This window comes from Pinus tabuliformis, chromosome 4_2, assembly GCF_031772625.1.
Source record: "Pinus tabuliformis cultivar Carrire ecotype Pingquan chromosome 4_2, CPIR1, whole genome shotgun sequence".
NCBI lineage: Eukaryota > Viridiplantae > Streptophyta > Pinopsida > Pinales > Pinaceae > Pinus > Pinus tabuliformis.
In genome coordinates, this window is record NC_142304.1 from 535,893,377 (window position 1) to 535,906,168 (window position 12,792).

Consider the following 12,792-nt stretch of genomic DNA (forward strand, 5'->3'; position numbering starts at 1 on the left):
ATTAAAAAATAATAATAATAATAATTAGCTATAAAATATGGTTAACTAACACAACTCCTTTTTTTTTTTTTTTTTCCACTGGAAAAATCAGTAATTTTCATTAATATTAGAAAATTACATATAGTAGATGCCAAGGCATTACTGTATTGTTCATACAAAATTCACCTCATCAAGGTGTTGTTTAGAAAGTAGTTGCAAAATTGAGCTGTGTACATTCATCTGGCTGTTCAGCCTATTCGCTATAAAAAAAAGGATTCTGATTTATAATCTATATATCCATTGTTCTGTACATTTCGTCATATCAAAATAGTCTTCATTAACTGTCAGCTATCGGGACTATTGTCCCTCTGTTCTCTCTGATCTATGAATGGCCTGTGGTAAAATTGATGTTCCTCTGTTCCATTCTGCTCCACTATTAGCCATTCGCCTCTGGGAAGTGTCGAGGCCTCTTTGGATAATTTGTCAGCCTCACTGTTATGCTCTTTGTAAATGTGTAGACAAGAGAAATGGTTAAAAGCTGCTTTGAGAGTGAGTGTATCATGTAATAAATTGCTGAGTGTGTGTGTATGACAAGTAGTGACATTGTTAATCCAGTTTACGACCACCATTGAATCCCCAAATACAGTGATCTTTGTATGATGATGTGATAATGCATAATGAAGTAGATTGTGGATAGCAGAAAGCTCAACAAAGTTATTTGATCCATTTCCGAAACCCATTTTTGCAAGGTATCGATGGTGATCGTTTATATGCAGAACAAAACCCCCTCCACACCCAGCTTGGTTTGCAGCTCCGTCGAAGAAAGCCCACGGGGTAGATTTGTCGATGTTGGGCATGGGCTGTATGGATCGAGGCCTAGGAGGCGGTGGATCAGGTAACTCATGATAAGCAGCAATGATGGAGGCCTCTACCCGGCTCCAAGTTATCAATCGATCTTCAAAGATGGCTCGATTCCGAGCGAGCCAGATATGCCAGGTAGCCACAGGGGGGAGGTTTAGAAGTTTTGTGCCCGGATGACTGTGTGACCAAGTATCCCATGCGCTCGGAATATCAATCCTAGTCCAATTGCCAGCTATGCCCAAATGGTTGCAGATGTTGCTCCATAAATTGAGGATAACAGGGCAGAGGAGGAAAATATGATCCAAGTTCTCAGATGCATTTTTACAGAAAATACACCACGATGGGCCGAAGATGGCTCTGTGCGTAAGATGATCACCTGTGGGAACATTACCATTGAGGGCGCACCAAAAGAAGAGTTTGGAGCGGGGTGGAGCCTTGAGCTTCCAAATGACTTGCCACTAAGAATGAATCGAATCGGGCATTCTATGAGATATGAGTGTTGTGTATCCAAATTTAGGAGCATATATACCATGATCTGCACAGCACCAAATAAGTTCGTCCGGCCCTTGTTTGATTCGAATGTGTGATTCAGATAATGCCTCAGTATAGTGGTCCCATTCCTGATGCCATTGAAGAGGGAGATCCAGTTGCTGGGCGGATTTCCAAGCTTGGGTGAATATATCAGAGCGCTGCTGATCGGCTATCTGAGCGAAATGCCGGATGTCCCGGGCCTGAAGGTGAGCAATAAGGTCTTGATTTAGTATGTGTCTACCCCCACTGTTACTCCATGGGTCCAAACCAATCCTGCCTGTCAAACCATCATTTATTCGCCAAGCTAGATTGTCTCGGATGAGGGGAAGGGATTGTATCAAGGCCTTCCAGACCGATGAACATCCCTTTGATGACCAAGTTGGAAGTCGGGCCCAATCCAGAATATTTTGGGGCCAAATGTATTTATAATAGGCTACCTGTGTCCAAAGGTTTTGGCTAGTAAGCAGAGTCCAACCCATCTTGGCAGCCAGTGCCTTGGCAAAGTCAGGTAGTTCTTTGAGCCCCCATCCTCCCCATTTTTTGGGCAAAGAGATTTTCTTCCAGCTGATCCATGCAAATATTCTTTTGTCCTGATTCCCATTCCAGAGGTATCGATTGCATAGCTGCTGTATCCACCCCAGGATGTTCCTCGGTATCCAGGCTAGTACCATCCAGAATACCGGGGTAGCCTCTAGCACAAATTTAATGAGCACCAATCTGCCAGCCCTAGAGAGATATCTGTAGCTCCATCCAGAGAGTCTTTTTTCCAATTTGGCGACCAACCAAACCCAATCAGCGATCCTTTGGCAAGTTGGCTTCAGATTGAACCCCAGGTATTTGAGACCTCTATCCAGAGGGTGGACCGAGTAGGGGAATGACTGTAGAGCTGTCTGAGTCTCCTGAACAGATGTGCGAGCACAGGTGATGGTTGATTTCATCTGATTAGGCAGCGTACCAGTAGTTGCGGAAAATAGTTGCAGGATCTTTGAGAAGGTCCGAGAGTCTCGAACACTGCCATGTAGAAGAATAAGGACATCATCCACAAAAAGTAGATGAGTAAGATAGCATAAGTCGGATATGCGAAGTCCCCCAATGGCTCCAGCTCACTTAGCAGAATCCATGAGGCGACTGAGACCTTCCATGACCAAGAGGAAGAGGAGGGGCGATAGGGGGAACCCCTGCCTCAAGCCCCTTTCAGAGTGGAAAAAAGTAGAGGCCGAGCCATTAATGAGGATACTGAAGGATGGTGAGATGATGCAGGCCATGATCCAAGTGATGAAGGCGTGTGGGAACCCCAAATGTATGAGGATCATTTTGAGATAGAGCCAGCTGACATGGTCGAAGGCTTTGGAAAGATCGATTTTGAGGATGGCTTTTAGGTTCTTCGACCAGATGGAGTGGAGGGCTTCTTGAGCGAGTCCAATGGCCTCGTGGATCTGTCGAGATTCTAGAAATGCAAATTGCTGCGAGGCAATGGATCTGGAGAGGATAGGTCTAAGACGATTTGCAATGGTCTTAGAGATGATTTTATAGAGGCAGTTACACAAAGAAATGGGCCTGTAATCATCAAAGGATGTCGGGGAGTCAGATTTGGGGATGAGAGCAATGAATGTAGAATTGATAGCATGATATATGGATCCTGTAGATCGGCTCTCTTCGACCACCCGCAGCAGGTCCGCTAACTAACACAACTCCTAAATTGATCTTGCATAGAATTTAATACAAACTTAGTGTAACAAAAGCTACAAGTTCCTGAGAGGATTTCCTGCACAAATGCATAGACATGAACTATGGAGATGCATAGTCCTCCATTTTGATCAAATTAAGAGTGGACTTCTGTCCTACACGATTTAATCTATTCTCCATTGTTGTTTAGAAATTTGAAGGCAAATGTTTAGCCATGATTTGTGATTTGTCTAGTGACCCTCTTTTAGTGAAAGTCTTTTAATCAATGTAGGCAAACCAAGATGAAATAACACACCAAATTCAATGGCAAAGACTTAATATTATATAGTGAGATGGAAATAAACCTTAACTTGGCTATTAAATGAGGGTTGGTCTTGACTATAATATAATCCAGGTTTTAATTTTTGGGAATTGTTTTTGTTTTCATTTTTCTTTAAAAGAAAATCGGAAATTTATTAATTAAGAAATTGATAAAAAAAATTAATCAAATTTGAAATAGTTTAATGCAAGGCTAGTGATTTACAACATCATTTTTTTACAAGAGTATTGTTGATGGATTGCAAAAAACTGTTTGTTATTGCAGTATACAATAGTATATTTGATGGAATGTAGAAAATTTGAGAAATTTAAAAAAGAATTAAAATAATAATTTAATCTCTTTGTAAATCATAAACTTATTCAATCAAATTAATTCACCAAATATATATTTATTGTAAATTATATATAGATTTATTAAAAAATAAATATTGTCTATAACAAATTGGTATTTAACCTTGAACAAACTTAATCTATTTATTATTTTTTACTTTAATTTAACCATATTTAAATTGGTATTTAACCTTGAACAAACTTAATCTACTTATTATTTTTTACTTTAATTTAACCAGATTGAAAAATTATGGTTATCATATGTATAGGGTTTTGTTTTTTATCAAACAATTGTACAAATCCTTATGTATTTTTTTAAAGGTTATCACAAGCTTATGGTAATTTATTATCTAATTTAATGATTATTTGAGATTTTAAAATTATTCAACGTCATTTTGTTATTAACAATCTTCTAAAAAAACATGAAATTGAAATCTTTAATATAAAAAAGTTCGAGATCTTCAATTTAAATTGCAATTTTCAAATTCTATTATGTATTAAGATAAAATAATTGTGAAGCAAAATTTTATGACATGACCCTTTGAGGGAGAGATGGAAGGGAAGCAGGCTCGGAACGGATCATGGCGGTCACCTAACAGTGCTCAGACGGTGAGGTTCAGAGCCCTCTGCCATGAGGAAACAGAGGCCCATCAACACTAACAGACATGTTAACTGTTATTTCTTACCCCCTGTAATTTTTTCGCCGTTGAATGACTGTTCCTAGGGCATGCTGTCACTGACTGCTAGCTGTTGCCCTAGCCCTCTGACTGCTGCTCCCCCCAACCGTTACGGAAGCCCTGTTCCCACTGCAGCATGGACACTATGGACCTTGATGAAGTGGACTACTCAGCTGACCCTAACCCTAACCAGCAAATTTTCAATCATTCAAACCCTCCGTCGACCCAAGCTATCCCCCGTAACCCCTTCGCCTCATTTCGCAACAACCCTTCGCCTATGGTTACCCTTCCTGGAACATCCACCTCTAGCCTCCATTTCAATTGCCTCTCCATAGCCTCAACGGATCTGGACTGCTCGCCCCTCTCTCTGGCGACCCTACATCTATTGGTTGCATGCTTACCCTCCTGGAGACCCAGCGCAGCACACCTTTTCGGATACCCCACCCACGGCTGCAGAGGCCACAGACTCTGGCCTGCCTTCTGGGTGCCTCGAAACCCCAACTGTTAAAGTTAATCCAACTGCTCAAGGTCCATAGCAAGCGAATCTGGGCTCTCCTGACTCGCTTTTCGATCATCCCACTGCCCCTAGAACCGGAAAAAGGAAATCTAAGTGTGTGAGGGCTTCTCGAATGGACTTCACCCTCACGTTCGGCAACAACCTCACCATGGGAGAAGTGGTCAACACAACAGGGAAGGTCCTGGTGGGTAGGGTCATAGGTCGAGCTTATGCTGAGCGACTCAACTGCTGGGTAAAGGAAATCTGGGGAAACATATTCAAAGACCTCCCTGAGGTTCAGATCCTACCCCGAGGCTAGTTTGCCTTGCATTTCTCTCTGGAAGAATACACCTCTCTGGCCTTATCTCGCTATTGGCACATTGAAATGGCCCTGGTATTACTAAAGCAATGGAGTCTGCTATTCGACCCTGAACGAGAGTAGATCGGGGCCGGACCATTATGGGTGAGACTACCAGGGCTCCCATTGCAATACTAGTTCGAGGATGTATTCGTCCACATCGAGAATACCCTGGGTACCTATCTGGACTACGACAAAACCTACATTCAATCAAAGAACATAACTCTACCTCGCATTCTCGTGCACTTAGACACGAGGGACAACTTGAAAGAAAAATATCACCCTCCAATGGAGGCATTTCACCAGAATACAAATATTGGATTATGAAGGAGTCCCCATTAGGTGTCGAAGATGTCACAAAGTTGGACATATATATAAGGAATGCCCTCTAGTGTGAAAGGACAAGGAACCCTTTACGGGAGCTGAGGAAGACACAGGGCCGTGCTATGAACCCATCTCGGGACCTCCTGCATCTGCTGCTGCAACAATTTCTGGATTGGCACATCTGTCTCCCCTGGATTCACTCAGTTGACCTTGTCCACCCTCCCCGGCGATGACCAGAGCTTGGGCTACTGTTGAAGCTGCTCGTACATCGGGTACTCCCTCTGCCCCTATCTCTGATTTTATTTCCTCATCTGCAACCTCTGCATTGCATGTGCATGCTGCATCTTTGGGAGACACTCTTACCCCCATTCCATGTCCATTCACCCCTCTACCCCCTACCTCCTCCACCACCCCCTCATACTTCCCTCCTATTCCCCCCTTTGCTCCCCAAACCTCCTCATCTCTCCCCCCTGTCTCCCCTCATCCATACAACCTTAGATCCCGACTTGTCACTCCTCAGGACGGCAGATCCGGCCTCGGCCTGGGCCTGCTACCCACCTCTCTGAATCACAAACCCATCCGGGGTCGGAAATCTCATATATCCAAAGCTATCCTGATAGCAGAGGCAGAAGTTGCCTCTGGCAGACAAACATCACTGGACCGGGTACTTAGAGCAACAAACACCTTTGCATAATTGCCTCCATGAAGTGCCTATCTTTCAACTATAGGGGCATGGCTAGTTTGCCCAAAAAACTAGCCCTTAAAAGACTTCTCGACTTCGAATCTTTAGACATCATCCTCCTACAAGAAACCTTGGGAGAAGCTGACCTCATCTCTCGCTCTCTCGACTCTTTGAATCTCGGCTGGATTTTTCAATCCCTGGATGTTATTGAACGATTTGGAGGCTTGGCAATTGGATACAACCCCCGTACCATAAACTTGAGAAGCTCATGGGGTGGAGACGGGTTCATCGGCATGGATATCTTCGCCTCTGATCTAGGAGTGGACTTGCGTATTGTCAATATCTATGGACCATGCCACCATAGAAAGGCTTACTGGAATCGGCTACTCAACCTATCGATTATGGCCTCAGATAATATTATCATTGGGGGCGACCTAAATTTCTCTATTGGATATGGAAAATCCTTGGGCACCAATTCTCAAATTGACAGGCTCACTGAATTAATGGAGAGACTACTGGAACAACACCACCTGACAGACATTCCCAAGAACAAACCCCTCCCCACCTAGAGAAACGGCCGCATAGGTGAAGCAACATTATCTAGAAGGTTGGATAGATTCCTGATAAAGGACTCTTTGATACAAAATCTATCTCTCTACAGATAATGGGTGGGGTCTAGTGGTATCTCGGATCATTCCCCCATATTCATGGAGATCTCGAGTCCACAAAAAAAACCGGGGGCACGCTATAAATTTAACTCCATCTGGTTAAATGATCCATCCTACATTCAAATGATAAATGATTTCTGGAAGCTCCATCCCCCATCTAGAAGTAGCACTTGGGCTAAATGTTTCTGCTGGAACCTCAAAATGCTCAAAAATCTCTCTATCAAATGGGCAAAGGAAAAATCCAAGAGAGATGAGAACACCCTCATTACAATGGAACTTTCTCTGGCCTCACTTCTGGATGAGTAGAACAGAGGGTTTACATCTGCAAAGGCCAAGGATTAGCTAATTGCTCTAGAAAACCAAAAGATCAAAATCCTAAAGGAAAGAGAAGAAACTTGGCGCCTCCGAAGTTAAGCAATCTGGCTACAAGCAGGGGATGAAAACACAAAGTTCTTTAAAAACTATGCTAAAGGAAGGAAAATCTCAAACACCATCTGGCACATGCCCCGGGAAGATGGAAGCATGGCATCTACTTTCAGTCAAATTTCATAGTTAGGGTCCACTCACTTCAGAAATCTCTTCAGGGCTCCCAGTGAGGCTTCCATTGTCGAAATTGTCCTCCCCGTGACTTACATTACCATTATCTGGTTACAATGCCAGGGTAATGGCCTTCCAAACAACTGGACACTTTCCCAGCTTCGTTGATGAGGAATCTTATGAAGAGCTAAATACCCCGATCACTCTAGGGGAACTGGAAGGAACACTTAAATGGTTCAAGAAAGACAAGAGCCCTGGTCCGGATGGCTGGCCCATAGAATTCTTCCTTACTTTCTATGACCTTATCGGCAACGACCTACTTAAGGTGGTGGAAGAATGTAGAGTAACAGGGCACATGTATGATGCCATTAACACTACATTCATTGCTCTAATCCCTAAATCCGACTCCCCATCTTCTTTCAATGACTTTCAACCTATCTCACTCTGTAATAGCTTGTACAAAATTATAGCCAAGATCATAGCAAACCGGCTTCGCCCTATCTTGTCCAGTCACATATCCTCTAAACAATTTTCCTTCCTACAGAACAGACAAATTCATGAAACCATCGACATTGCACAAGAAGCCCTTCACTCTATCAATCATAAAAAGATTAAAGGTGCCATTCTTAAGATCGATCTAGCCAAAGCTTTCGACAAGGTCAGTTGGCTATACATTAAAATGATCCTCACCCACTTGGGGTTCCCTCCACCTTTCATCAACTCGATCATGTGCTGAATAACCTCTGCTACCTTCAGTGTCCTCATAAATGGCTCTGGTTCGCATTTCTTTCATGCTGAGAGAGGCCTTTGGCAGGGATGCCCACTTTCACCTCTGCTCTTTCTTATTGTAATGGAGGCCTTGAGTAAAATCCTCACAATAGCTAAAAGGGAAGTTTGACTTCATGGTCTACATTTGAATGCACTCTGCCACCTCACTCACCTTCTTTTTGTCGATGATGTACTCATCTTCCTAGATGGTAGTCAGAGGGACTCATCAACCTTCCATGACATCCTCAAACTCTTTGCAAAAACCACTGGCATGGAAGCAAATCACTCCAAGTCTACCATCACTCTCTCCTTCACCTCTCCCTTGGAAGCCAGAAATGCTGCCCATCTTTTCCCTTTCCAGCAACATCTTATGGAGGATGGGCTAAAATACCTGGGCTTTTGGTTTAAACCTCACAACTATCATATTGAAAATTGGATCTGGCTCATCACAAAAGTGGAGAAAAGACTAAAAAATTGGAACCATTGCTTCCTTTCAAGAGCATGCCAGTTAGTGCTCATAAAATCTGTTTTGGAAGCCACACCCGTGTACTGGATGACTTTGGCATGGATCCCTAGAGGGATACTTGCTCGCATCTAATAGATATGCTGTTGTTTCCTTTGGAATGGATATAAAGAAGGTAAGCCCTATGCATGGGTGGGATGGAAACAAATCTCCCTACCAAAAAAATGGGGTGGGTGGGGATTAAAAGACCTCCATGCCTTTGCACAAGCACTTGCAGCTAAAATGGGATGGTCCTTACTCACTACTCAGAATCTCTGGACCAAGGTTATTTATCATAAATACATCTGGTCTCAGCACCTCATGGACTGGATTCGTAACCCAACCTGGCCTCGAACTGGGATATCAATTGTTTGGAAATCCATTCTCCATACCATGCCCAGCATCCGAGAGGGACTTGCCTGGAAAATCAAGGAAGGCAACATGGCTCGCATAGGTCTGGATCCATGGTCTGGTGGGGGCAATATGCACCACTTACCTCCTGATCTTATACTATTCTTAAATCAGAGGCAGATTAAAACGATCGGTTTGATCACAGACAGAGGTAGCAGCTCCATTTTTGAACAAGTCTAGTACACGGCTCGAAACTTGGGCATACCAGAACCTTGGCATCATATCTGGGCGGGATATATATATTATCTAAATGAAACACACGTTCGCATAACAAAAGGAATTGATGAATTAATCTGGTCCCCAGCAGAGAATGGGAAATACTCTCCAAAAACAAGCTATCAACACCTGATATGGGATCGTCAATCACCAACTCTCCTTGAATGGTGGTCAAAAATCTAGAAATTGAAAGCTCCCCCACGAGCCAGACTTCTCATGTGGAATGTGCTGCGCAACAAGACACCAACGGGTGAAAACCTCATGCACAGATCACATTTTGGGCCGCACAGATGTGTCCTCTATACATAGGCAGTAGAGACAAATGAGCACCTCTTCTTAACCTACCCCCTCACTGCACAACTTTGGCAACAAATTATTCACCTCCTCCAAAAACAGGGCAACTGGTATGGTCTGTCGATCACCGAGGCGTGGACAAATTGGAATAGCATACACACAGACAACAAGTCCCAATGCATACCCCTCCTTGTATGCTGGAAGATCTGGTTGGCTAGAAACATAATCATCTTCCAAGGTTCTCTAACACGTTGGCCTCTCATCACTGCAAAGGTTATCGCTACTTACCAAGAAATACTTGAAGAGACACAACCCTCTACAGCTCGCTTGCACGCCTATGGAATTATTGATCGAAATACCCCATGGGCATACTTCAATGGAGCAGCCCAATCTCATGGATGTGGGGGAGGATCACTTCTATACCTGTCTGACCAACACTATTACAAAACAAAAATGGGTTTGGGGGAGGGTACAAACAATTATGTAGAACTGATTACCCTCAAGCATTTACTGCATTTTGCACTTGCACACTCATGCAATAACATTCAAATTTTTGGGGACTCACAAATCATCATAAACGGGTTCAACTGTAAAAATACAGGTCATGCACATTCCCTCAAAAATATTCTGGATGAGATCATGGTTTATAAGGCACAATTTAACACTATAATCTTCCAACACATTTACAAGGAATATAACGAGGCTGCTGACAAGCTATCCAAGGAGACCACGGCACAACCGAGAGGACTGTGGATGATAACAGAATAGCAGGGAGCAGAACAATATCATTTTTACCATCGGCCTTATATTGACAGTTTTTATGCCCGGAGGGACCGGGCACAAATTTTTTGATTAACATAATGGCTCAATTTTTTGTTATATATGTATATGTTTATGATGAAAACCTATCCTGTTTATGAAACTCTGAATCACCCTGCGTGGTGAATATGTACAACTCTCTTATGTTTATGGCTTTGGCACATAATATTTTTTGTCCAACTATGAATTGGTTTCGACCAGCAGTTATGCATATGGTTATGGCATCTACTATATGTAATTTTTCAAAACTAATGAAAGATTACGATTTTTCCCTTGAAAAAAAAAAATGTGAAGCAAATTACATAGCCAATAAGAAAATTATATTAAGAAAACTATACTAACATTGGAGACTTGGTGAAGAGCGCCAATCTCTTATTCCTATGTATATGTGTTGGGCATTGATATTTAAAAAGTTTCAATCTCAAATGTACCAAGTTCATGAATTTATAATTGATGGTTATAAACACATGCCAACTCGTTTAGGCAAATGTAGCTACTTTGTTTCTTATCAAGTGTGGAAACCCATGGGAAGGAGGTACATGTTTTCAATGTTGGCAGCTAGGGATCATGGACCCTTATCTCACTTTGTCAATGTTATATTTTCGTTCAATGGTTTTTTGGCAACTCAGATAAGTTATAATAATTCTTTTTTGTTGTTTTTGCATTTTAAGAATTTGATATTTGAGTATTATTTAAAGAAACGGAATTGAGAAATAGGAAAAATGTAATGTTTTCATATATGGTAAGTTTTGGTGAGTCTTTTATGTGATATGATATTATTATTGTTGGAGTAATTATTATACTCATTTCATTAAAAAATTTAGAAACATGAGATTAACAATTCACTCAAAGTAATGATAAGAATTAAAAAATTTATTGATATTTCTAGATTTTGCGTGTTACAAAAAACCCTCAATCATCAAAAATACAAACTTGCAGTGTAGACTCCCTCTCTATCATAATATCAATTCTTCAATATAAGATAATATAATATAACTGTATGTGACAACCTCTCTTTCATACTAAATTATAAAACACTTTTTTTAACTTTTAATGTAATGAAATCCATATCATTAAAAAAAAACATCTTATTTTAATATTATACCAAATAATTAAAGTGATATAAATCTTTGAAAAAAATATTAAATGTTTGTTATATTTTTATACAAAATATTAATGGTAAATTCTACATGTTAATTATGTTTTTTTATTTGTCATGTGCTTTTAATGGTATGCGTTATGATTGTTGGGACGATTTTGTCAAAATATCACACATATAAGGAACTTTCTTATTGGTTTAAGAGGATATGGATTAATTAGGGTAAAGCACTATTTTTTTACCCTATATTGAGGAATTGATATTATGATAGAGATGCCTCTATATTTTTAGTGAGAGTAAGTTTAGGATCCTTAATATTAAAGTTGAGGGATTTGATTCTATGGAAAGTATTGCATTTTCTATTAGTTATTAACATTACTTCAAATCATTTATGTTTACACTAGCATTTGAGATTTAGTAAATCTAAGCTTAGGTAATTCCATTTTCTTAATTATTTTTAAATAAATTATTGTGACTTGAGAAACAATGACCTAGGGGCATCTAAGCTTTCAAAATCACATGAGGATCACATTCAACCTGAGCCACACCAACTTGTACTCATGGTTGGATTTGTGCCCATAAGGTTCCAAACCGATGACCTATTTACCACAAAGTGCCTTAATAGAACACCTTATCATAGTCTGTTCTACTACCCATGGCCATATAAGAAGTTATAATTATTGAAAAGAAACAACAATGTTTCCTTAAATTTTGTTATTTGCTAGAATTTAGATAATTTTAATGGACAACAATCTTATTATTTACATACGATTAATGTTGTAGTGTAGATGCAAGTGGAAATTACATGATAGTATTAATGTTGGAGCATTCAAATTGAATTTTTTTTTGTCACCGTTAACCTTAATTTACTTGACTAGAATTTAACTTGTGACTCATGACATCCTTGTGAGTAACATACATTGGGAAGATGGTTAATTGGTTGATCTCTCTCTCTCTCTCTCTCTCTCTCTCTCTCTCTATATATATATAGGGAGGGTGGGGTGAAACATGAGTCACTCATGTTTCCCTCACTCCCACCCTCATGTATATAAAGAAAAACATCACATGATCCCTCCTCTTCCTTAGGGTATTTAGATGTAGGGTGAATCAACTACCAATCATAATAGTGATTGGTAACCTTGAAAGGTTTGAACCTGTGACATATGGCATCTAGGAGACAACATGACTTAACTGGATAGTTTAACCAATTGAGTCAAACCTTAGGGTTTATAATGT

At 40.8% G+C, this 12,792-nt stretch overlaps 1 protein-coding gene across 1 annotated transcript; it reads right to left on the reverse strand.

Annotated features, from left to right (window-relative positions):
* Window positions 1–323: 323 nt before the first annotated feature.
* Window positions 324–5,929, reverse strand: LOC149170408 (uncharacterized). The gene is made up of 4 exons (XM_089425565.1): window positions 5,689–5,929; window positions 4,784–4,883; window positions 1,370–2,382; window positions 324–1,216 (listed from the first exon to the last, which is right to left on the reverse strand). The coding sequence occupies exons 1-4, from the start codon at window positions 5,927–5,929 to the stop codon at window positions 324–326; spliced, it is 2,247 nt and encodes a 748-aa protein (XP_089281691.1).
* Between the last annotated feature and the right edge of the window lie 6,863 nt (window positions 5,930–12,792).

What these genes read in the sequence shown, in the direction of transcription:
- LOC149170408 (XM_089425565.1), bottom strand. Translation starts at nt 5,929, where the DNA reads ATGGGGGTAAGAGTGTCTCCCAAAGATGCAGCATGCACATGCAATGCA. An exon ending in TGCAGGAGGTCCCGAGATGG is followed by an intron (nt 4,884 to 5,688) that starts GTTCATAGCACG and finishes TAACTTTAACAG; the next exon opens with TTGGGGTTTCGAGGCACCCA. An exon ending in TGCGCTGGGTCTCCAGGAGG is followed by an intron (nt 2,383 to 4,783) that starts GTAAGCATGCAA and finishes TCTACATGGCAG; the next exon opens with TGTTCGAGACTCTCGGACCT.